The 24,912-nt window shown below is 42.6% G+C and overlaps 2 protein-coding genes across 3 annotated transcripts in view; both read right to left on the bottom strand.

Moving 5' to 3' along the window:
• The window catches only part of chchd6a (coiled-coil-helix-coiled-coil-helix domain containing 6a), a 118,697-nt gene extending 103,882 nt beyond the window's left edge, over positions 1–14,815 (bottom strand). For both annotated transcript variants that reach the window (XM_050064420.1, XM_050064421.1), the window contains exons 1-4: positions 14,601–14,815; positions 12,368–12,461; positions 11,236–11,356; positions 8,884–9,016 (exon numbers count right to left, since the gene is read on the bottom strand). In XM_050064420.1, the coding sequence (XP_049920377.1) occupies positions 8,884–9,016; positions 11,236–11,356; positions 12,368–12,461; positions 14,601–14,684 (432 nt within the window). In that variant the 5' untranslated portion in view covers positions 14,685–14,815. The remainder of the gene's footprint in view (positions 1–8,883; positions 9,017–11,235; positions 11,357–12,367; positions 12,462–14,600) is intronic.
• A 243-nt stretch (positions 14,816–15,058) lies between these two features.
• On the bottom strand, positions 15,059–24,489 carry LOC126402431 (E3 ubiquitin/ISG15 ligase TRIM25-like). Its single transcript, XM_050064414.1, has 4 exons — positions 23,717–24,489; positions 22,032–22,171; positions 18,687–18,854; positions 15,059–17,647 (listed from the first exon to the last, which is right to left on the bottom strand). The coding sequence occupies exons 1-4, from the start codon at positions 24,326–24,328 to the stop codon at positions 16,942–16,944; spliced, it is 1,626 nt and encodes a 541-aa protein (XP_049920371.1). The 5' UTR covers positions 24,329–24,489; the 3' UTR covers positions 15,059–16,941.
• Between the last annotated feature and the right edge of the window lie 423 nt (positions 24,490–24,912).

Raw genomic sequence — 24,912 nt, 5'->3', positions numbered from 1 at the left:
AGCAACACAAAACTGCTTTGCTAGCTCAATCATGTTGTAACTAAGATATCCGCTGGAAAAAATATTTTTTTCACGGGCCATTTAGTGAGTTTTTTTAGATGGCGGCGGACGCTATATGAACGAGCTAACCCTTGTCTGCTGAGTTTTAAAAATGCCGGCCATTTTGTTGCTTTCTGTTGTCGTCACATCCCTCCTTGAGTATATCCAATCAGCACCAAGTAATCCCCAAGCCCCAGCCAGGAGTCTTTCGCATCGCTGCTGAAACGTTCACTTATAGCCTCTCTTTGGCGTTTGAGCAGCGTTATAAAACTCTTGAACATGTAATGGCTCCCTAATTAGCAAGTTGACTTTACATAGACGGCATATCTTTTCAATTTCTCCTGACATTGTGTTGTTTGGTTTGTTCACCGCTCAACATACTCAGGCGGAACATTCGCGGAACGGACTCCGCGGAGGTCCGCGCAGACTCAAAGCGGACGTCCGCAAGCCCTGTGCGCGCAAAGCTCAGATTTTACGACCGAGCGGACGCCGCTCCGCACACCAGTGACTGCTCGGCATGTATTTTTCACATGGCGGGGATTTTTCACGGACATTTTTACAGGAAACTACAACGCGGAAGTGCGCTCGACTATGAAAGCCCGAATGACTGCGGACATTCCTTGCGGAGTCCGCTCCGCTTATAGTACGCCCGAGTATGCCTGTGTCGAGCGGGCGGAGGCGTTGATCCCCCCCTCCGCTCTCTCACTAAGCAGCCTCCCTCTGTCTCCTCTCACTCAGCCTCGTTCAGCCTCGATCTCGTCAGCATGCTCCACACACGCGCTGTCTCCCCCCCACACCTCGCGATTGCATCGTCATTTAAAAAAGACATCGTGAAATAACCCTTCTATCGCCGATGGGCACAACCCTTACTAGTATTATTCTAATAGGCTACCTAAAGTTTATTTTGTATCTGTAGTATTAATAATTGATATAATAAAAAAAAATTGATACTTGGCACTGTGTGACGATACGATATTGCTATACAAAAATATCGCGATACTATGCTGTATCGATTTTTCCCTGCCCCTATTGAACAGCCCTGATGTAGGTGTTTGTAATGTCTTGCGACACTAAGTGCTGACTGACAGTTCATTTTAATTGATAATAAAGCTTATTTATGTACATGTTTATGTAGTTTACAGCAGTAATTAATGCAATGTCAATCAATGTCACTATCTCGAACTATGTGTTTAATCAGACACTTTCTCATGGTTTCCTCTTAAAGCTGTACTAAACAATATTTCTATACGAACATAAGCTAACATAATGTTGCTCCATGTCACAACAACTTTTTATTGCAATACTATGTCACATGATGTTCTACTTTTTGTGGAGCTTGTCACTAAATGAGCAAAAAGAAAAAAAAAAGATCAGAGCTGCATTAAAGGGGCAAAAAGCGAAATCGTTTCACCGCTAGGTTTGCTGTTGTGCACTGCATGTAGACCAAAACAAAGTGTCATGAGCCACACCTCCCTCTACCTCTGCTCTCCACTCCCAACTCCCACTTGCCTCGTTACCTATCTGCGTAGCCGAGCACCGCAGCACCTCCATGGACTATTACATCCATACAGTCCCGGTGTTTCCTCTGCAGGCTCAACTTCACTCAGCTGCCCGTTAAACCTGCTGCTTCTTCCCACTTTAACCTGAATAGCAAACCAGGGCTCGGTGCTCCGGTTGGATCCAAATGGAGAGCCGGGGCTAACGTTAGCTGGGAAGCTAGCGGAGGCTAACTGGCTGTGCTTCCCTCCGGTCATGCTGCAGCTAATGCTCCGCTAGCCACTCCCAGCTAGCTCCTGTTTGTTATTCAGGTGTGGGAAGAAACAGCGGGTCTGTCGGGCAGCTGAGTGAAGTGGAGCCTGAGGAGGAAGCACCGGTTAGCCCCGGTTTCACTACAGGCAGATTCACTCACTACAGTGGCGAGGGAATAAAACCTAAACAGCCAACTTAGTTTAGCAGTTAGCGATGTCTTTCACTCACTCACTCTCGGTCTCTGATGATGGTACCTGTAGTCGGCTGCCACCGGCTACTGGAATAACCTACAGCTATGGAGCGCTTCTACCAGCTCTTCTAGTCACTGAGCCTCGCCTCCATCTCAGCAAGTATATTACATTTATTACAGGTACCATCTGCCATTGCTCACTGGCTGTAGCCTTTTATAGGGAGGGAGGGCCAAGGGCTCCGAGAGGAGGGAGGAGGCGGCGATTCACATCAACGTACATGTACATGAACGCGCAGCCGGACCGGCTTGTAAACAATGGGCTGGAGATCAACACATGCAGAGAGAGGGTGTGTGAGGTCATGCTATACTCCAGATGAAATTACACCTCTAGTTCTTCACATAGCATTTTTTAATTCCTTCAGTCTAGAAATGATGAATTTCGCTTATTGCTCCTTTAAAGTAAGAGTATGTAACTTTAGCAATAAGAAATAACACATTCTTCTTCTTACAAATGTAAAGCTGAATTCATTAGCAATAAAATGTACCCTTGGACAATTACAATTTTGTTGCTGCAGCTTTACTTGGTCTGTAATGAACAGACTACAGTTGAAATTGTAGCAATAATAACAATGAGAATATCTTAGTAATATTTCATTGCTGTGCTAAGATAATGATGGGCTGCAAACATCAAGGAAATAACGGGGCTGGATATCACAGTAATAACATGGGAAGTGTAGGATACAGCATTTTTATAGCTTTACTTAAACAAACGTATGAAATATAAAATATCTCAGCTTCTGCTGGTTTGATGTTTGCTATACTTTTAAGTACTACACTATATCACTAAAATAACAGACCAATCTTCTCTTAAAATGATTCAGATATCCTGCTTCCCTGTTTTACAGTACTTTCTACAATACCGCTTTTCAAATGTATTTCTTACCCCAGAATATGATTTCAGACTGTGTAAAGGAGCTATATGTAAGAAATCTAAAGCAAATAGTCGTAAAATCCTCCTAATATGTCACAGAGACTAAGGAATAATGTTCATATAACATACTGATCTCACCGACAACAATAGTACAGCCAGAATATTTGCATCTAAAAAATTTTTTTGCAGTCTGTAAATCATGTTTATGTTTTGAATTTGTGTTTTGGCCTGTTGCGCCACCCACCGCCATCTACCAGTCACGCAGTCAGTAGAGTCTCAGCATCAGTTACAGTTACGACTGAGCTACAGCAGCACGGCAAGCAGCATTAGCAGTGTCCCAGTACATAGCATTAGCAGCCGGCTCCTCCTCCGCTGTATCCCGGCAGCAGCGTTAGCAGCAGAGAAGCCGGACTTGCTCCAACGGTCCGCTGGAAAACCGAAGATCAAGGATGCGGCGACGCAGCCCTGCCACGGCAGCCGCCCGTGGGCAAACAAATCAGTCTCCAGCGTGCCACTGTCCAGCAACCTCGAATCTGTAGGGGAGGGGGGGCGGACACGACTCGCGGCAGTATTTTGAATTTGAGTGCAGTAACCGTTTTGGCCACATTCTTACATACAGCACCTTTAACTGACAGTTTCAGTGTATTTACAATTCATCAGGACTAGAAATGCAATTAGAAATTCCTTCTTCATTTCATGGTTCTATTACTTAAAACTAAATAAAGGTATTACACTGAAACACAGATTGTGGTGTCTGTGTAATAACTATCAAAATAGAGAATACCAATATGTGTTTCTACTTAATTTGGGGGTACAAAACACACTGCAAGGTAGCTGCAAGGTACTGTGTTAAGCAACTACTAAACTTAACATCACTAAGGGATAACACAGACTGTCCATTAAGGCATAAGGACATAGAAAGGGCTACCTAAAAGCTTCTTGTCATGGCCTGGTGTTGTTTACCCCTCCTTAATGTTTCTTTTCTGTCCCCTGTTTGTTCTCCCTCTCTCTCTGACCGCATACGCAGTCCAGTTGCTGCTTTTTCAGAGGCGATTGTACCTCAGAAATATAGGTATCTTATAATGGGTATCTTAGGCCAAAACATAAAGTTTCCAACCATCCACTACCAAATGACATACAAATATAATGTATCCATGGTTTGCAGAAAAATACAATGCCAACATTTATTCTGGCAATTGGGTTGGTGAGTGTGTGTCTGTCGTGGTGTCTGCCATTTCCCTCCTGCTGCCAATCAACCCACACACCTGCGACCCATCCACTCATCAAGCTCCTGCAGTATATATGCCTCAGCTCTCCAGTCTGTCTTCGCCAGATCATTCAGTTCGCAACATGGTCCAAATGCTCCAGTTCAAGTCTGTATTTTCCTCGTGCTTGCCTGTGCTTTGAGTAACTTGTATCTACTTGCCCCTCAGGTCCTTATCCTCCCATGTTCTCCGCCTACCTCGCACAGCACCCTGACAGTCTGCTTCCCGGCCGACAGCCCTGACTCCCTCAGCCGGTCCCCCTCCACCGCAAACTCCGGTTCAACTCTCAAAACTCTCACCTCACTCGCTTCTGAAATAACACTGCTTGTGAACTTTTGCAAACCTTCGTCCGAGTTCTGCTTCTTGGTTCAAAATCCACTCTTCACAACACTTCTCCGGCTCTCACTCGAGCCCAGAGTTAAGTTATTTTTTAGCCAGGGCTGGCTTAGACAGGTCCTCCAATTAAAAAGTGGGTCTCCGTTCCCAGAGTTTGAAGAAATGTATTGCATTCACTGGCCATAACCCTGACTGTGTTAGTATCACTGAGCTGTAAAACGTCACATTCTCAACAGTTAAGAAAAGCAGCTTTTTACTTGCTGGGCTTACGCAGGACAAAGACCTGTGGAAGATGGGTGATCATGCCCTCTGATTCCACAACAGGGGAAAAAAAAAATCTCATTTGAGCGAAGAATGTGAGCAAATCTATCCACACTTCATGTGTATGTGCATATATGTATTCATAGCACAAGAAACAGTAATTACAAGGAGCCCTCAGCATCAGGAGGTCCGGTCCTGCTCGACCGGTCATTCTGCTCACGGTGTCCCTCCAGCGGCTTTCTATTAGCGGTGGGAGTGTGTTGGAGTGGAGATAAGACAGGCACTACAGCATGTCTCAGCACGGGGGGAGGCAGGTAGAAGACGAGGGGAGGGGGAGGAAGAGTCACGTGAAAGAGGCGCCAGCTGGTGTGTAAAACAAGCTCTCCCCTTCCCACGACTATACCTCCAACCTTGCACCACTCCTATCTCCAGCTCCAGGAAACTCTCAGGGTGCAATTTACCGCTTGCACTGCACTGATAATACTGTCTCCAGGGCAGGAAGGAGAGAGTAATGAGCAGGGATAGAAAAGAGAGAAAGACAGAGGAAGATAGAAGGTGTGGGTGGAAGAGAAGACAGAAAGAGAGCAAGGAAAAGAGGGAAAGAGAAAATGGTAAAGAGAGGGGTAGATAGAAAGAGAACAGGGATGTAATAGGTGAAAGGAGGAGGAGGAGAACAAGAAGGAGTATCACCATAGAAATTACAAATGCAATCCCAAGGCCCAATTTATGTCTGTGCAAAATGCTCCAAAGTGATTAAACCAGAGGAAACCTCACCGGACTGAATCATAACTCCACTCTACACAAACTTATCTCCTGCTGCTGAGAGACATTCAAGCGAATCAGCTTTGACACAGCTTTATCACTGAACTCACTGCGTGTAAAATCTTTAGTCAAGAGTGCTGGATTGACTGCTGACCAAAACTGTAAGGGTATGATGTCATTAAACACAAGCTACAACAGCTCCGCTAACAGGACACTGGTGGATGTTGCAGTGGGAAGAGGATATTTCATATCATCCAACATTATAATTGAGGTCCCTCTCCACTCAAAGATGTGTTTTTCTTATGTTTATGTCCCCTAAAATATGTGACCTTGACTATCCTGACTGGTATCTGTGCAAAGTTTGACACTACAGAGGCGTTTTCACATTCCTCTACTGAAGGAGGCGACGTCCGTGCATTTCCCTTAAATCTGAGATTCAAACGTACCCCAGACAAGCAAGATTAGGTAGGTCTCTTATATGAAAGCCAATCATTGTCTAAGATGGGAAACACATGTCGAAGGTTCAAAGGAATCCAACATAACACCTTAAAGACACCTTAAAACTTCCAGCGTAGAGCAGACTTGTCAGAGAGCGAGAGTTATCATTAGCATAGTGAAAGTTTTGACAGCAAACATGGAAGAATGTCCAGTTTTTCTAAGTTAACCTGACTAGTGTGAAGACACTGTAACACTGTTGCAGATATTATTGTTTGTTTCACAATCTAGTGTTCCCCCTATATGCATTTAGCAGTGGTGCTGCGCCGCTGCTGAATGATTAGTGCCACTGCTATAGGAAAATCTCAGCAATTGACTTGCTGTCTCTATTTATTTGCCCAAGTGACCAACATGGCATCTTTATACCAGCTCTTTCTCATTGGCATTCCTTTCAGGAGTTGAGTCGAAACACAGGGTTGATTAGGAGAGACCGGGTACAACTGTAACGATATTAGGAGTCATATCATTGATTGAAACTCTAGATAGATAAATATTACATCTGCCACACACGTATGAGCAATTGTAACAACATATGGGGTATAGGAAGCATTTCATTTAGCATAATTCGACATCTACAACTGTGTACAAATATGTGTCTAGAGCCCTTTTCATGTCTCAGCTCCTGCCAGTTACAAGCTAGTAGCAAACAACATAAACAAATAAAAGATGCTAACTACACCTACCATTCTGATACGTCTGCTAGTCGCCGATTTTGGTGCACAACAGACTCGTCATCTAAATCTGGGTCTGACTGAGGCTCAAACATGTATGGCTAAATCTCTCTTATGATTTCGCTAACTCTAGTGCTAACACTAATGCTAAGTCTAGTGCTAGCCATCTTGATACTGCTCTTTCACTGGTCAAACACACGCTAGTCTCACATAGCCAGACGTATCTCCACACTTCATTTTAGGGCTGTGCCAGCACTGGAGAAAGAGAAACCTAGCACAAGTAGTCGTGGCAGCGGGCTGGAGGCCTGATCCAGAATTTCTCAACGAGAGAGAAAGAGCGCAACTAAAACTGAAACTATTCAGATTTTTTTTTTTTTTTTTTTTTACTTTTTGCACGGGAAAACCATCTTAAACAAAATAATAATCACAGCAGAATATTTTAAAACTTGTCAGGAGGGGAAACTTAAATGACATATCTGAGTGATGAATATGGCACAAAAGGTTTTTGCATGTGTAAACTATAAATCACAGACAATGTCAATAGTAATTTTTGCATGTTAGCCGCTTCCACAAAACTGGAACAGGTGATTATTTAAATCACCAATTATGGCCCTATCTTAGCCTCTGGGGCTTCTTCTCAGGCAGCAGTGTGTACAGTCAGTATAGTGCTGTCATATCAGGGATTGGTAAGGCAATGTTGCACAAGGAGGAATAACATATTTCACAAGGAGCAACTTTATCTGATTCAAGTGCACAATATCAGCGGTGCATGCTGTAACATGTTGTTTTCCTCCTCAAAATGTAACTATGTTTATTACTCCTTATACATTTAGAAATAATTCTTTTGGAGGTTTTCAATTTTAGTTTAGATTAATAAGTCTTCCCTTTGTATTGTAGTTTATGTTTACCTGTCAGAGGACCTCTATTAATTAGACACACATAAGTTGCACACACTATTGTAACAGCAGATCCTGGCAGAAGCTGTGCAGCACTTGTGCTGATGTGTTTTGATGCTCTCTGTCCTCATTTAAGCTGGCAAGTGTAAAAATCATATATTTCAATTTGAATCTCCATGGACTGGTTAAGGGCTGTTATTAATAATTAATTGGACAGAGATTTTACCTCATTAGCATATCCTCTGACCTGCTGTAGAAGACTAGGAGAGAGCCTGTCACTGTGTGCATGTAGTGACTGTGCCTCATGCTACTGTGTTATAGGTGCGGTATTGTGTTACACACCATACACACACACTTTTTCATTCTTCTTGCATGATATTAATGTTTATGGACGTCTATGTTAGAGCTAAATCAAATAATTCAAATTAGTGGCATTTTAGATTTCCACTGATTTATAGATAGGAGAGTATGTTGTCAACATGCTTTAGACCCAGTGTTCCCAACCTAGGGGTCACAAGGTAAAGAAAATAGAATAGAATAGAAAATAGAAAATAGAAAATAGAAAATTGGATGGACCTACAACCACGTCCCATATTAGATAAACTGTTTTGATGGGCTCATCCCAGGCCAGGCCCGCTGAAAATCTGTTTGAACAGGAGGGGGACCAGCAGCATCTGCCATCTGCCAAACATAAACTCGCAGATTCATCTAATTCCCATGCAGGCTATAACCAATGCCAAACATGTCCAGGACATCTTTCTTTGTGTAGAGCGAATAGTTAGTGTTTTCATGTTGAATATTATAACAATTACTCAAATGACTTGTCCCTTAAAAATAATCATCAAGAAGTTGCATGCACGCTGCATATGAATGTCACTGTGTTAATGTAATGCTTAAACAGACAACAGTTACTTTGTTGTTTATCCTTCGAAAGCTTTGCCATCTTCGCTTCCTTTATTGCAGCTGTGCAACTGTTTGTGATTTTATCATCTCCCAAGTGCAACTGTTCACCAAAACCATGCCCTAGTTATTCATCACTTTCATATCATATAAACATGGCAGAAAAGAAAAGCAGTCAAGGGTTAAAAGCTCAACAATAACACCAGGCAGAGCCGAGTGTGACCTGATACAACCCCGACTGTGACCTCAGGCAATTTTGTTTGGTTTACCAACAAAGGTGTCCTTTAAAGTGATGGGCTATCCTCCAGATATCTGAAGTCACAAGGTCAGTGTTAAAGGGGCACGAGACTGTGTGTGTGTGTGTGTGTGTGTGTGTGTGTGTGTGTACCATTTTTTTGGTGTTCTGGGCTTCCTGCCGCAAGTGTTGTCTTTCCCGGACCTTGGCTTTAGTCATCTCCTCCTTCTCTCTTTGTGCCACCTTGGCCAGTTCCTCCTTCAGTATTGTCTGCTGCCGTTCAAACCTGAAACACATACACCGTAGATACACACGCAAATAAACACACACATAATCATGTCTCCACCTGTTGCATACTATCATCACTGTCTGCTTTCCAAAGCCTTTGATTACAGCCAAACTTACTTGAAACAAATATTACCACAAGGGGGCAGCATATATCAAATTTCACCAGATCAGTCAACTACATGGAGTATCAAAGCTGCGCTATTAAAAGGCAACATATCTATTCTCCTGTGATGAAAGGAATGCTGGGAGTGAGTGAGAAGAAGGCTTGCATCTGTTAGCATTCAGTTTGACCTTCAGCAATGATACACAGGTTATCAAGATAACTACAAGTTTCAAATTTATCATTTTACTGTTGCATTATCCACCACATTTTCAATTCAAGGACTTTTTTTGTCGAGGGCTTCAATGAAACATTGTTGAATCTGTACACAGTCTGATCTGGACCTTACTGAAAGGAAGGATGTCTGATTGAAGATCCTTTCGTCAGCACATGGTGCTGGTAAACTGCTTTAGACTCTGTGCATACATGCCTGCATTCATATTGCACTGAGACCCACAGTGCCACAAAAAGGAAAAATGGCATGCATTCGTATGGAATAAGCAGCTTGATGGTATACTGACTGTCAGCGGCAATGTTCAAACTGAAATCCTTTAGCTCAACAGATACATTTTTCTAAGTAGTTTCACTCAGTGCCATTATGCATGATACCCCAGCTTCAAAAGTTCTGACATACCCATTGAATTTCAGAGGAAGATCCACAATGTCTGTATACAGAGATTTGTTAGAAAAGTATGAGCTATTTTTTCTGGGTGCCAGTGTGTTTATTCAATTGTTCCCAATGAGAAGAGAGCATATGGTGCCGCATGCAGCCGCCAAAAGTGCTCTGGCCTTATTGTGCGGATTCTCCAAGCACTTCTAGTTGAAATCTCTCTCACTGCTGCTTCTTTAGCTAGACTACTGTCAGTTGTCACAACAAAGGCAGGAAAGCCCATTTGTGGGAGCACATCAGCTGCACACTGACTAGGGGGTGCTGTGCTTTTATCACCGAATGCTTTGTAAGCTTATTGTTTACGGTGTAGTCAACCCTCTGTTAATGTACAGTAGCATTACGTTAGCTACCTAGTTAATGTTAGTGTCAAAATACTGTTGCCACAGAAACAAAACCCACGCACATCATGTCATTTAAAAAAGTGCTTTGAGCGCTTTTTATGAAGTGTTTGGATAAAGTGCTCCCCAGCGCCCTGCAACAGCTTTTCTGCTGAAGAAAAATACTATGTGGACACAGCCCTCATACTGTATCACTGAAATGGTCACAGTGTTGCACAGGGGTATCTTACCCTGCTGCAATCTATTTTCTTGACTGAGCCTTTAAAAATGTGCAGCATAGTTGTAACACCAGTGTTTTTGAGCAAGGTTAACAAAACCAAGATAGAGCAGTTATTGATGATTTTAGAGCAGAAGAGGCACTGTTAGTCGCTATAAATAAAATAAATTCTGAGCAACACATGCGGCGTGATGCCTCTATTTTTGTACATCAACATTTAAAGTCACTTTTATCTACCCAGGAAATCTAGCGTTCTCGCGAGAGCACAATTTGAATTTGCTCAGCGAGTCACTCTGGCAATCAGTAATGATGCTCATTACCCATGCCCATGAAACCGAGCTGCACCAATCACATCGGTGTATCTGATATAGGCGGGCCAGAGGCGAGCTAAACAGATGACGACAGCGCTGCAACGACGAAGTCCCGAATCAGTCAGTAAACATTGCAAGATGGCTACGGATGAACACCAGTTGTTTGAAACGGCTTTGGCCTCTACAATGAACGAGTTAGACTTGGCTTTTTCTCTAAAAGAGGAACAGAAGACGGCGCTCGAGTCTTTCCTTTGCAAGAAGGACGTTTTTGCTGTTTTGCCGACCGGATACGGCTAGATTCTAATTTACCAGTTAGCTCCGCTGGTAGCTAAGCGTATACGTCACCCCATGTGTTGTTCTGATTGGTCGTAGTGTTATCCAATTGCGTGCAGTGATATTTTCAAATGCATGCTTGGTGCCGCCCCTTGAGTTGGGCCATTTTCATTACTCATGGCCAGATCCTAAATCTTTCTAGATCTGGGTCTGGATTTCCAGGCTTTTATCATCCCCTGGCATAAATCAGCTTGAATGTTTGTCCACCACTAAATGTCTATTACAAACCCACATTTTGTTTAACCCACCTTCTCTGTTCTTCCTTAGCGTAGGAGGCTGGTTTGCTACTGCCGGACTGGTTACTTGGCTGGGCCCGGGACTGTGGGCTCTGCTGGGGTCGAGGGCTTGAGTTGCTGCTGTGAGAAGCACCTGGATAAAGACAGAGTGGATGTTTAAGGGAAAAATTCTTACAGAAGGCAAACTATTACAAACTGTGGCAGCTTGGAGGCCTATAGTGCAGTGTTACTGTTAAAACAAGTAATACTTAATACAGATATAATCATTACATTGTGTATATAAAGGTGGAGTCTGCAATTCTGGAGAAAGATTGTTGATATTTGAACTCAACGTCCCAACAAATACACCCCTCCTGTCAGTGCTTTCCCCGATCCCGTACATTAGAACAATATTAACAATATCAGATACTCTTTTGAATGAAGAGTATCTGATGCTATGTATGCTGCCAGTAACCAGGTGTCAATCTGAAAGATGTAAAAACTATACGAGAAAATGATCCTGACTGTTTCAGGAGCCTGAGAGGAGAGTGTGAGAGTGTGACTGAGATTTACATTTTGCTTTAATGAACGTATAAGAAAGAAGGCTTCAGGCTTCCCAAAACAGGTGTTGGAAAGCAGGGGGGGCCTTAAATCAGGGTCAACACTGCAACAATGGCTGGTAATGTTTTCACCTTGTGAGTCTCTGTGTGTGTGTCATCATATAAACTTGTGGTCCTAGTGACACATAATGTAGCAGGAACTACCACAGAAGCTGTTTTGAGTATTTTGCCAGGGGTTGGAAGTAGGGGGGTAGAAAGACACCTTACGCCCCTGGCCCGTGTTCATTTAAAGTCACTCATCACTGTATCGCAGTTGGAGTGATCCATCGCGAAATGGTCTCTAGTTATTGATTACTTCTGGCACTGATTAGGATTTGCGGAGCCTATTCCAGCTGACATTGGGCGAGAGGCGGGGTACACCCTGGACAGGTCGCCAGACTATCACAGGGCTGACAACCACAGGACACACGCTGTGCATATATACAGTACCTGTTTGCTCTGCACAACATGTAAACAGCACATTAACAGGGTCAGCCAGCAACTTTTGGTTTTTAAGTTTTCTCAGACAAAAAACTTGTGTGAAAACTCTGTGAGGTGCGTGATACCTGTGTCTTTCTGAGGGCTTGAGGTAGATGAAGGTGTGCGTTCTGGAGCAATGTTGGCAACTCCTCTCATCCTCTGGAGAACATCTTCTGACAGCTGGGGAGGGATGAATAGCAAAATTAAAAAAAGGGAAAGACTGGCAGGCTGGAGACACAGAAACAACACAGAACTGAGAACCCGAGGATCCCCCCCAAAAGTTTTTTTCTGCTCTTAACTTTATTTTCTTTTAAACAATCAGAAGCCTTTCTGCAACTTTCCACAAACTTAATAATGATTTAATGGAGCATAAAGCACATCATGCACATTGATTCAAATGTAATGAAAATCAGTCTTTTTTTTATCTTTTTTAAAGCTTTGGGAAGGACAGGGGAATTTTGGCCAAATGTAAAACATATAAAGCTGCAAAATTTGCCAGAAAACAGTGGGTCACTGTAGCACAACTTTCTGTGTGTGTGTCCAGGGAAATGGTTAAACAAAGTTACATCAAAAACCACAGCAGGCAGCAGCCACTGACTCACTGTTTCTATGACTCACAAGATTTGAATTTGCAGGCAGGGCTGGTAAATAAATAAATCTGTAAGCTTTGTCGTTTTCATGTTTTATAGACAATTTTACAAACTTTTTCACAATCATTATGATGTATGGAGGTACCACAACTATAAACTCTAGACTTGTTTGAATTGCATAGGTTTATTTTTTTTTACTTGACTAGCCTGCATTAGAGTCTAGCTGGGGTTGATGGTGCCTTCATACCTATGGGAAATTTGAATATCACATCCATCAGTTCCCCATATATCCCGGTGCTCAGTACAAACATTCAAACTTGTGTTGTGCTTGTGCTTGAGTGCTTTAATCTTTCATTTTGAAAGCCTGCCCCTAATATGTGTTAGCAAAAAAAAAAAAAGGAAAAAAAGTATGTAACATTTTTTGCTGAAGTAAAGTTGCACTTCATCAGTTAAACAAACCTCCTTCATGGATTTTTGGCTACAAAGACATATTAATATTAAACAGTAAATCTTGACAGTCTGTCAGGAAAATCCCTGGAATTGCATCCCTTTATTTTATGAATGACATTGGAAGTGATGGTGGTGAGGATGTAAGGGTGAACAAGGATCAAAGGCTGGGCTCATACATTCTGCAAAAGGTAGCCATTTTCATACACCGTTAAAAAGGTTTCATATTTGTTGCAACTGCTTTTTCTTTTAAAATACTACACACATTTTGTTTCTACTTCTGTCATCATGAGGTGACATGACATCTTGTCTTTTGTCAATATAAATTATGATTAGGTCACTTGCTTTTGAGGAACATAGCCTACCTCTCTGCTTATGCAAATGCAGCAGAATCATTGTTATGTTATCACATGAAAATATAATATGTTTAATGGTATCAATCAAAGTCTCCCTTGACACAATTTATTGTGCAGCCCACATCACTAGTGACTTACAATTACATTTAAAACATTTAAACACAGAATAGTTTAATATTTTATGCTACAAGCACAGCTGTGTTGCATTTTCACTGGTTCATGAGGTGCGCTTCGAAATTTCCGACATTTACAGTAGCACTGGAAGGCAGCAGTGTCAAAAGGCAGAGAGCACCCTGCCAAACTTCACTCGGAATTTGTCAATTTAAAGCCACCATCTTTATAACCAAAATTGTCATAGCAATAAAAACATTTTAATCTGTCTTTGACTTGGTCATGCATCCACCCTGCAGCTGAAATGTTCCCACTGAACACTTGCGATTTGTTTGCCTCTTATCTGCGAGCTGAACGCGTTGTGTTAATCCATGTAGCAAACGCTAGACAGCGAGTGAACAGTGAAAAATGTGGGATTTCTGATTAATTTCGGAGCGCTGGGTGGATAACATGTATGCCGAATTGACTAGAATACCACGAACGTTTCTAAATGATGTTGGTCATCCGCCAGCTATGTTCTTCAACCGATAAACAAGGCAAACCTTTATCTGCGGCTTTTTGCGACTGAAGTTTGGCATACAGAAAGAGTCATGTTTCAGGTCATGTATGAGCCCACCCCAGCCCCTGCATCCCTGTACATCCTCCTCACCCCTGCAGTCGCTTGACAGGTTGTGGACTCAACGTTGGTTCACCTCAGAAAACAAACCGCTAGCTGCATTTGCTCTGCTTCACCATGCTAACAGCTAGTTAGCGCTGGGCGTAACAATAAAGTAACGTTAGCATGGCTTATCAAACGCTAGCTAAAATAGCATTACCTTCACTCCGCGGAGAATCCTGACTCTGTCCTCATCATCCACACCGAAGGACACTTTTCTGGTTGTACTCTCTCCCGAGCCCATGTCTTCTGCTTTTAAGTGACAGCTTTGCTTGTGACCTTGCGTAGATTAAGTTAATGTTATTATCATGAATTGATGTCAGTGTCCTGCCCAATGACAGAGTGTGTGACAGATGGAATCTGGGTTGCCAGCTTCGAGTTATCGGTCCCCCTGTCACAGCTGTGTGTAAAACCCGGAGCATGGTTCACTATAAATGTAAGTTAACTAAAGTCTATTTATGTTGCGCTTTTCACAAACATAGGCCACAGGTGCTTTACATGGGCAATATACAACACGCAAGAAAGAAAATATAGAAGATAAAGTGACCACCGAGTCATGTAGTGAAGGTGCAAAACTGTTTGCAAAATACGTGAAATGAAAAACTACACAAAATATAAAGAAGTGTATTATTAACATGGAGCGAGTTACTTTAATTTTTCACAATCAAATTTATCTTCTCGCTAGGGCATTTAGGTATGACATAAACGACTGAATCACTGTTAGTTACCTATTTACAGCTGAACCTGGCAACCCCACTGTCATGCACTAAAGCCTCTTTGAATGAATGAACTGTCAAGAGCCAATCACATACCACATATTCAATACAAACTGTCAATACCTAGACATGGATACATACATTATCACCAGTTTATTCGTAGCATAAACACAAGCAAGTGCATCAGTGTTCACACATTAATGTTTACTGTGGCTATATAAAGAAAACAAAAGTAAAACACACAACATTGAAGACGTTTAGTTCACTTTTGATAAACAGATAAATGGAAATATGATAAATGTTAGCATTTAGACAAATTACAAAAAAAACCAAAAAAAAAACCCACAAAGCTAATTCATTTTGACTTCGGAACACCTATAATTGATATTTATACTCCACAAAATCAACCTACTCATAAAGAATATGTCATAAAATATTTGTAAACAATTTATCTCATGATTAAAATGCTCCACATCCATAATACAGTCATAGTTATGTATAATAAAAACATTGTTTCCCAGTGGCGGAGAACTTGTAGTAGTCAAAGCCTTGAATTGTGGGATTTGATAGATACAGAACAACAGTCAAACAGTAGGGGGAATTGCCCCGTTACACAATTGCTGCCCTTCCCCCAAGCGAAAATAACTGGAGGCATATATTACTATTTTAAGATTTTTAAGCTAGAGTGAAGGCATCAACATAAAGCATCCATTGGTACCAACCAAACAGCAACCTCAGAGACCTAAAAAAAATTAAGCCAATGCAGAAGTGCCTAAACTGCAGTTCATCAAATGGCCAATTGAGGCTGGCCCGAAAACAGAGTAAATCCCCATAGACCCCCATGTTAAAGTGTCAAACTTTACAGCAGGCATAAACATGTTTACAGCCTGGTACAAAATTGTTTTTGTTCTCCATGGCCGATATCAACATTCATGACAACTGTACAAGGGGTGAATTTTTTTTATAACTCACCTTTTTACATTTTATTAAGGCCCAAAGCTAGGGCCACTTAAGTGCTAGGCTCTCTGTAAGGAGTTGCTATAGTCTGTGAGTCAGTTCCACCCCTCACTCCTCTGCAGCTCCACCATCTCATTCAAAAATGGTCCAAAAACTTCTGGCTTCAAGAAACCCAAGATGGCAACACCCGAAATGCCAAACTTAAAGCTTTAAAAATGGCAGTCCACAAACCAATACATGACGTCATGGTAGCTACGTCCATTACTATATACAGTCTAGGGTGACAACAATGTCAGCATAGTTTGTAGGGAAGGGGGCTAAACAACACTCCCAAATAAGGCAACATTTTGGCAAGGGAACAACTGGCATGGCCATTTTCAAAGGGTCCCAAACTCTCACCTCAAAATACTTTAAATTAGGACTGTTGTGGAACTCAAAATATTATCTTTACCAGTATTAGTCTATGTACATCAGATCATTAGTAATATTAACTGTAAAATAAGAAAACAAAGTGTATTGATATGCAACTACTTAAATCTCCATATTGACACAGTTTTCATCAAGCCTATATACTAGCAACAGAATAAGTGAGTTCCTGAAATTCAGTTAGGGCGTTTGGTTTTAGTGTGCACCCCAAGATTTTCAGTGGCCTCATCTGGCCAACCCTATGTCTAGGGGTGACACTGCACTTAAATGTACCATTTTGGTAGAATACAGACATTTAAAAAAGAGCAGTAAATACAATTACAAAGAAACAAACTAAGTGAGAGGCCAATTTACACCCAAATAAATTCTATGCATGAAAAAATTAAACAATAGGAGCTGTGTTTATATCCCCCTGTGCAGTGTGATCCAGGACTCTGGTGTGGTTGAATGTATAGTGAACACTGGGTAAACCGGCTCCCTAAACACTACCCTGAAGGTGTGGAGGTGCTCCCTGCGTCCTCTGACATTGTGGAACACTAGCGTCCCTGCATCACAGTCCAGCGCTATCTCAATCTTCAGCGGAGGAGTGGTGGTTTCCCCCAGAGCCACGTTGCAGGAGGACTGGCACACTGTCAGCTTGCCGTTTTTCCATTGCAGCCGCCAGGAAACAGAATTGTGACCTAAACGACTATGGTCACCACGGCGAGGGATGGTCTTGTAACACACACCCACCGACCACATGCAGTTGGCCCCCATCTCTACAACCCATATGTGCTCCCCACTGGAGAACCCTTGGCTGCAAAGAATCTGGGGCGCGCTTGAAAAACGCTCTGGGTGCTCTGCATATGGCTGCTTGGTGGGGCTGTACTTGACCGTGCGCAGGTCATTGGACACTATCAGGCTGGGGTGAGCAGTGCAGGGGTTGAAGCTGAGCTCAAGGGGGTTCAGGAGGACGTGGAGGCAATCCAGGAGGCGGGTCATTTCTGAGCAGAAGTCTTTGGTTTTGAGGCTTGCCTGGAGACGCTTGGTGTTGAGCGGAGCATTTGAGGGGATGGTGGGAATTTTGCATGTGACAGCTTCTCTCAGCTTATGGTCAATCAGCATGAACCTGGCGAGCAGAAGAATGTCATCAGCTGAGGACTGTTACCATGTTACCATGTGATCTGCTTTGTTTCTTGGCCTCACATATCTTTACTTATGTAGGCTGCATGGAGGTACACACATAGAAATGTGTGTAGACTGTTCATCCTATATGCCATAAGTGCTAATAGCCAGGGGTGGGACCAAGTCATTGTTTAGCAAGTCACAAGTAAGTCTGAAGTCTTTGCACTCAAGTCCAAATTGAAGACTGACAAGTCCCAAGTTAAGTCTCAAGTCAAGACTGCTAAGCACCAAGTCCTCAACATTAAGTTTCTAGTCCCTAACAAGTCATAACGTGCTGTTCACCAAATGTAATGCCATGTGGAGTAGTAACACTGGCTTAGCATTAGCTTGCTAACTATGCTAATATTAGCCTCGACTTTACCATTTTTGATTGGATGTTGTCAGACTGGTTCAAAGAAAGTGAATCTAGGGAATTAGGCTGTTGACTTGTTGGGAGTAAATAGTGTTAATATTACTTGATTCAGGAAATTAAGGGAAATTAATTGATTCATGGTACACTTTTTATATAACAAATGTTCTTATCTGTGGGCCGGGGAGGGGGTATCAAATATTTCCAGTCAAAAGTCAAAAGGCTCATGTCCAAGTGAAGTCATAAGTCATTGATGTTAATGTCCATGTTGGATTGCAAGTCTTTTTTGATTATGTCAAATCGAGTCTTAAGTCATCAATTTTATGACTCGAGTCCACACCTCTGCCAATAGCTAATAGTGCACATGTTCATTAAGCACATTTTTATATATTACGTTCTATTGTCTCAGTTTGTAAAGCTGGTACTATAAATAAAAGCAACTTTTATGGGGCATTCGCTGACTAATCTCTTTATTTTTGGTCTCATCTATCCATTATGGGACAACATAAACTGAAAATTACACATTCTGTCAATTTATCAGTGAAAATACTTTTTGTAGTATGTTGAGGTGTTGAGGTTATTTTTTTGTATCTATTCATTTTAGTTGTAAAAGCAGTATAGATTATTGTTGTACCTGTGTATGAAGATGCATGGGTCTGTCTCATTTAGGGCCTGTGCGGCAATTTGCTGGGCCTCCGCTAACTGCTGCTGTTGCTCTTCGAGTGCACCCAGTCCAAACTGCCAGCTTTTTCTGCGCTGGCCTCTCTCCTCCTCCAACAGCACACGCAGTCGCTCCCTGTAGCTGAACACAACACCACAAAGGTACATCAGAATTAGGGTAAACTTGGAGTGCCAGTGAGCAGACATCATCACAATGATTTTCCACCTAGAAATCGTATTTACACCCACTATCATTACAAGCATTGCTTGAACATTAATCTAGTGTTTCGAAAGCCTTTCTCAGTAGTGTGTCGTGTGGCTTGCTTCATTTGTTTTGATGAGGCAGGCAGGTTTTTTTTGTTTGTTTGGGGTTTTTTTCTATTATATTCACTAGATATGAGCCTGGGGGGAAAATGTGTTAGGTCACTATAATCTCAAAAATTACTGGACCAATCAGCCTAATATTTTGTGTGCACACTTATGAGTGTATGCTCAAGGACCTCTCGTGGTTTCAGTGATTCACAACTGTTAAATAACCTGTTTTACTGACTATTTTTTACCATCACTGGCTGCTGACTCCTTACTTTTCTAGACCAGGTTTTCCTGAAACTGCCCCAGCTAAAACAACAAGCCTTACAGTCCATTGTAGGCCACATTTTGGTCTTTGCTGTGGCTACTGACATCCAAAGAAAAATTTGGTCTAATTTTTAACCGGAGCATCTGCAGATTAATTTCATACCAGAAATGTTAAGGTGAGGACACACCAAACCGACATCAAAGAACTAGCAGCGACGAAAGCCAACTGTTGCGTCGTCTACGTCGCCTCATGTCGCCTCACGTCGCCTCACGTCGCCCTGTGTCAGTTGCATTTGAATATGCTACACGGACTACATCCGATGGCCAAGTAGCACGTACGTTCTGCGCCTGCGTGAGAGAGAGCGGAGTGAGAGAGTGGGACATCCTCTCAGCCCAGGGGTTTCCTATCTGTGCAGCCGAGCACCGCAGCATCTCCACGGACTATTACATCCAGACAGTCCAGTCCTGGCACTCCGTTTGAATTCAAACGGAGTGCCAGGGCTAGCTGGGAGCGTTTGTTATTCAGGTTTAAGTGGGAAGAGGCAGCGGATCTGTTGGGCAGCTGAGTGAAGTGGAGCCTGAGGAAGAAGCACCGGTTAGCTCCGGTTTCACTACAGGCAGATTCACTCACTACAGGGGTGAGGGAATAAAACCTGAACAGCCAATCAGAGTGATGTCTTTCACCGACAAGCTCAATCGGCCGAAAAGCCGCTGACGCCAAAGTGCTGACGGTGTGGGACACACCGCAAAAACTAGGCCGACAGACGCTCACCGACGGCCCAACTTTGGACGACGGCCGACCGTGGGCTTGGTGTGTCAGGGCCTTTAGGATCTACTTAAGTTAGAAACGTGAACAAAATTAATTAGTCCCTGTTTTTGTTATCATCACCACCAATTTGGGACCAGAGAATTCCACCGGTAACAGCTCTCTATGGTCCAGCAATGACCAGAGCCCATTCTCACGCCAAAGTCGTTGAAATCCGAAGCTTGGGCAGTGACTTGCGGTGTCAGAAACCAATGATAAAAGGTGTCCTTTAACGTTGGCACGATAAGCAGTTGGTTGCCGTTATAGTTCAACGGCGTCTGGCAGCGTCAGGGGGAAACGCGGCGGAACAAGCACGAAAGCATCAAACACCGTCATCAGAGAGAGCAGTGTTTGCGTCAAACCCTGTTCTTTTTTCCAAAAGCTAACCACATGCTTTTTTTGTTGCCTAAACCTAACTACCTGTTGTTGTTGTTGTTGTTGTTGTTGTTGTTGCCTAAGCCTAACCACGTACATTTGTTGCCTAAATCTAACCACCTGTTGTTGTTGCCTCGTACGCCGCCGGTGTGTTTTGGCCTTAAGCCTAACCACGTGCTTTTGTTGCCTAAACCTACCTACTGTACGTGTTTTTGTTGCCTGAGCCCAACCATGTGCATTTGTTGTTGAAGGAAAAAAACGTGATTTCATGGTGTTGTACCGACGTAGTGCGTTTATTTTAAAAGAGACTGCATGTGAACATAAAATTTCCTGTGAAAGAAGTGTATCTTGAAAGAAAATGCGTGTAACAGGCAGAACTTGACACGGTGTCCCAGAATGTCAACACTAAACACACCCAGGGTACCTTGCACGTCGTATGTGGACGTGGAAAGTCGTCCACGGCCAGTCGTCAATATGTGACAAGGTCGGAGTGAGAATGTGTTTACCGCACAGCATAAGACCACACCACAAGCATTTCAGAAGCGGAGCATTTTGTTAATTTGTTTATTTTTCATTGATATTTGTGTTTGTGTCCTATCTAAGTACCCTATGTAGTTGAATGCTTTCTCTTTCTTTCTTTCTTTCTTTCTTTCTTTCTTTCTTGTTGTCTCTTTTAGTTGTATTTATTGTGATTATTTTCTTCTCCATTGTCCAATATAGCCTACTACAGACAGTTAATACCTTTCAGAGTCCAGTAATGAATGGCATAGATCAAAGATTTGTGGCTGTTATAGTTATTAAGAATACATTCATCCACATAATCACATCATACCGACACTGTATTTTACATACAGTGCCTGTTAGCAGAAGAACTCTGCTCTGTGCAAGGCGCCGCAGCTCCACCAAAAATAAACAAGGCATGTATTTTTCTTGGACGCCTCTGATACATGCTTCAGCGCATCTGCCTGAATTGTCATCTAATCTATTTTTCAAACTGCTGTTGAACAGTCCATGACATTCAAACACTATTACAGGACTTTAGTCTTCTGGCAGTCCAACAATGCAGATAAACTGGATTTATCACATGAAATGATTAGTACACTGAGTTCTAGCATGCATTTTATCTTCAAACGTCAGTGCCTGATCCTGCACGTAAGCCCTGAAAGAGGAACTGCTTCTGGTAATCTGACGCACACAGGCCTATTATAAATCATGCTGTGACTGACTGAACACAAAACCTGTGATTTACAGCACAGGAAAAAGAACACTTCAACCACTATTTACTGCCAATGTAAACAAGAGTTTATCCCTTTTAAAGTTTCATATGTGGTACATCATCTTATTCATTTAAAAATAACATTTAAAACCCCACAGCAGTCATCAGATTCTGATTGAAATATTGCTAAATCCTAATTGGTGCATGAAGGTATGTGACATTGTCTTTGTCCAACTAAGTTGTAACTGTGTTTTATGACTGACATTGCACATAATAAAACACCTTTAAAGACAACACACATTACTGTTGAAGGCAATGTCAATACCAGCACATGTGCAGTAAGTTACCTGTCCACTAGGGCAGCCACACTGTCCATGACAGTGATAGCCTTGATGACCAGTTTGTCCCCTACAGCTTCAGAGGCTCCTCGCTCCTCTGCTTGCTTTTGTAGGAGACTCTCTGTCATCTGCAGTCTGCTAGAAACCACCTGCAAACAAGGTTTAAATGCATTACAGATTTGTGTGTTTAACACTTGTACTTTTCTTTCAACAGGTTGTTACCAAGACAGGGACAAGACTTTCATTTCATTTCCATATTGCAAATGAAAGGAGATGAGGAGGCCTACAGTGAAGTCATTTTCGTGAAGTCCATATGACTTTTTGATATGATGACTTTGCACTTCTACTCAGCATAGATGTAATTGAAGTTTCGGTGAAGTCATTACACTGCTCTCATCAGCCAGGCAACTTTTTGCATTCTTATCATTCACCAGTTCCAAACACAATGGTGGTGTCCCAGATAGCTGCCAGCCACTTTTCAAACCTCCAATGTCATATTTCTATTGTTGTTTAGCAAGTAAAGCCTCATTGCTCAACAATGTGCACTCCCTGAAGAGCTGTGTTTAGTAATTATTTTACAGGTTTGTAATGTCTTAATACATTGCCCAGAAGGAACAACATAATTCAGTGCCAAATTACAGTAAACATTCTTATATTATTCATTAATTATTGGAAGTGTTATTGCTGTGCTAACCTTGCAGCCTGCTCCCTTTCCAAAATTGTCAGAAACTGATGCTTTGCCATGCCACTCACCGTGTGATACCGAGGGACATCTCTGTGAGATGCACCAGGCTTCCACGGCAATATTTGATGCTTAAAGCAAGTGACACAATATTAAGAGCGAGTAAGTCCATCAGGGTTGGTAATTTTTTGTCAACCTGCCACAGTGGCTGATGGATCCCAAAATCTACCTGCCACTCAATAGATTACCATTGTGTTTTGGCTGGGAAGTGAAGCAAATCTAGCAGCCACTTGCATATTTTACCAGCATTTGGCTGGTGGCTGGTGCTAATTTCAAACCCTGATGTCTGTCTAAGCCAAGCAGAAGGGGTGGTGGATGGGTCAGGCAAACACAGACTCTTATCCAGGAGAACACCGTTTGTGTCCTGGTTGAAACCAAAAATCCGTAACGTTCCTTGACTCACATCCATCTGTAACATACTTGTGTGTTTATTTACAAAATGTTACATACGTATTTAAACCCAAAACATGAGTTTTTTTCTAAACTTAACCGAGTAGTTGTTGCCTCAACCTAACTGCAACAGTTTGACCACTTGAACCACATTGTACGAGTTTCACCTCGGAGACAGTTGTCACAGACATTAAAGGATGCTTCTCATACAGACACAAAAGGTTGACTTTGGTGTTGGTATCACACAGGAGGGGTGTGAGAAAGTGTTGATATTTGACGATCTGGGATGAGAACACGTTGCAGCAAAATTTCACATGTACATGTTTGGCTGACCTGCTCTGCACTGACTAGGTTACCAATTTATTTAATCGTCTTTCATATCCCTATGATAGGTTTTTTCCTGGAAATTCTTATGAAATTTGACCATATAATAAACATTACCCTAGGTTTTATTTTATCATCTATCCCAATATTGCAGATGTCTGCAAAACTGGTGCTTCAATATCACCATAGGAAAAATGTCTGTAGATTAAAAGTCTGGAAAATGGAACAACAGAAATACCTTGCTGCGGCCCTCCAACGCTTGCCTCATCTCCTCTTCGGCTACGCTGAAGGTGAGAACGTCGTGGTTCTGGTGAAAGCCCTCTACGACACACATGCTGCACATTAGGGTCATGTCGCTGGAACAAAAATACTCGAGGGGACGCCGGTGGATGGAGCAGCCCTTCATCCCATGCTCATTCGTGGACTCCACCACAGTGTGCGTCTTGAACGACTCCTTCTCGTGATGTCTCTGGAGGTGCCTGGAACACAGTGACACCTCACACTTCAGGCAAGACTTCACAGCTGGTACCCGCTCATCTATACAGTGGTCGCAGAAAACCTCCATCCCCCCAGGCTCAGTGTCCTGCCGACAGTCAAGAAGCGGCGCAGTGGCAAGGTAACCCTCAATGATGCTACAGAGTTTGAAGTTTTTCTGCAGGGAATTTAAACCGTGAAACTCCTCACGGCACTCTGGGCAACGTGTTATGTCCCCCTTGTCAACTGACTTCCAGATACAGGCTCGGCAGTAGTTGTGTCCGCAGGGGAGAACCATCGGATCAGAGAAGAGCTGAAGGCAGATGGGACAGCTCAGCTCGTGGGCTAGCTGCCCCTCTGGCTTAGACAAAGACATGATGGGTGGAGATGTGGTTGGTCGCCTGTATTCTTCCTTGTCTGTTGATCCCCTCGTCTTGTTACTCTTCTTGTCAAAAATTCCAATCTGTCTTAGCTCACCTTCACCTCTGAAAACTATCTTTCGTTTTTGCCTCACTCTGTCTCTTCCTCCTACCTAGCAAGGTTTCAGGTGAGTCTACAAGAGAACAGGTGATACAGGCAGTATACAAAGCAAACAAGGAAGTCAGCAGCCCTTAACAATTTCACAGAATAGCAGGAGGCGTAACCATAAATGTGTGCAGGACAGCATTCCTTTTGATAAGGCCCTGTCAGCTGTGTTAGCAGAAATTTCACACCGCCATAGGGGTTGCTGTTGATGGTAAAAATATGCTACCTGTGACAGTAATCATGTGCCCTCAGAAAGTGTAAGGACCCATTTTTACTGGAAACCAGAGCACAATTCTAACCCAAGGCAAAAAGGAGTTTCACACCTTATTCTACTTTTGGTAATTTTCTTGTTTTAGTTCTAGTTTCCTTATAGACTTGGAAATTCCACAACCCAGCCCATACCTAGCAGTATAAACGTATAACACTTTTTGTGGA

The sequence above is a fragment of the Epinephelus moara genome, chromosome 16, assembly GCF_006386435.1.
Source record: "Epinephelus moara isolate mb chromosome 16, YSFRI_EMoa_1.0, whole genome shotgun sequence".
Taxonomy (NCBI): domain Eukaryota; kingdom Metazoa; phylum Chordata; class Actinopteri; order Perciformes; family Serranidae; genus Epinephelus; species Epinephelus moara.
The sequence above is the reverse complement of the archived record's forward strand: the minus strand, read 5'-3'. Positions and strand labels throughout refer to the sequence as shown.

What these genes read in the sequence shown, in the direction of transcription:
- LOC126402431 (XM_050064414.1), bottom strand. Translation starts at nt 24,328, where the DNA reads ATGTCTTTGTCTAAGCCAGAGGGGCAGCTAGCCCACGAGCTGAGCTGT. An exon ending in CGTTGGAGGGCCGCAGCAAG is followed by an intron (nt 22,172 to 23,716) that starts GTATTTCTGTTG and finishes CCTTGTTTGCAG; the next exon opens with GTGGTTTCTAGCAGACTGCA. An exon ending in GTGGCTGCCCTAGTGGACAG is followed by an intron (nt 18,855 to 22,031) that starts GTAACTTACTGC and finishes TGTTGTGTTCAG; the next exon opens with CTACAGGGAGCGACTGCGTG.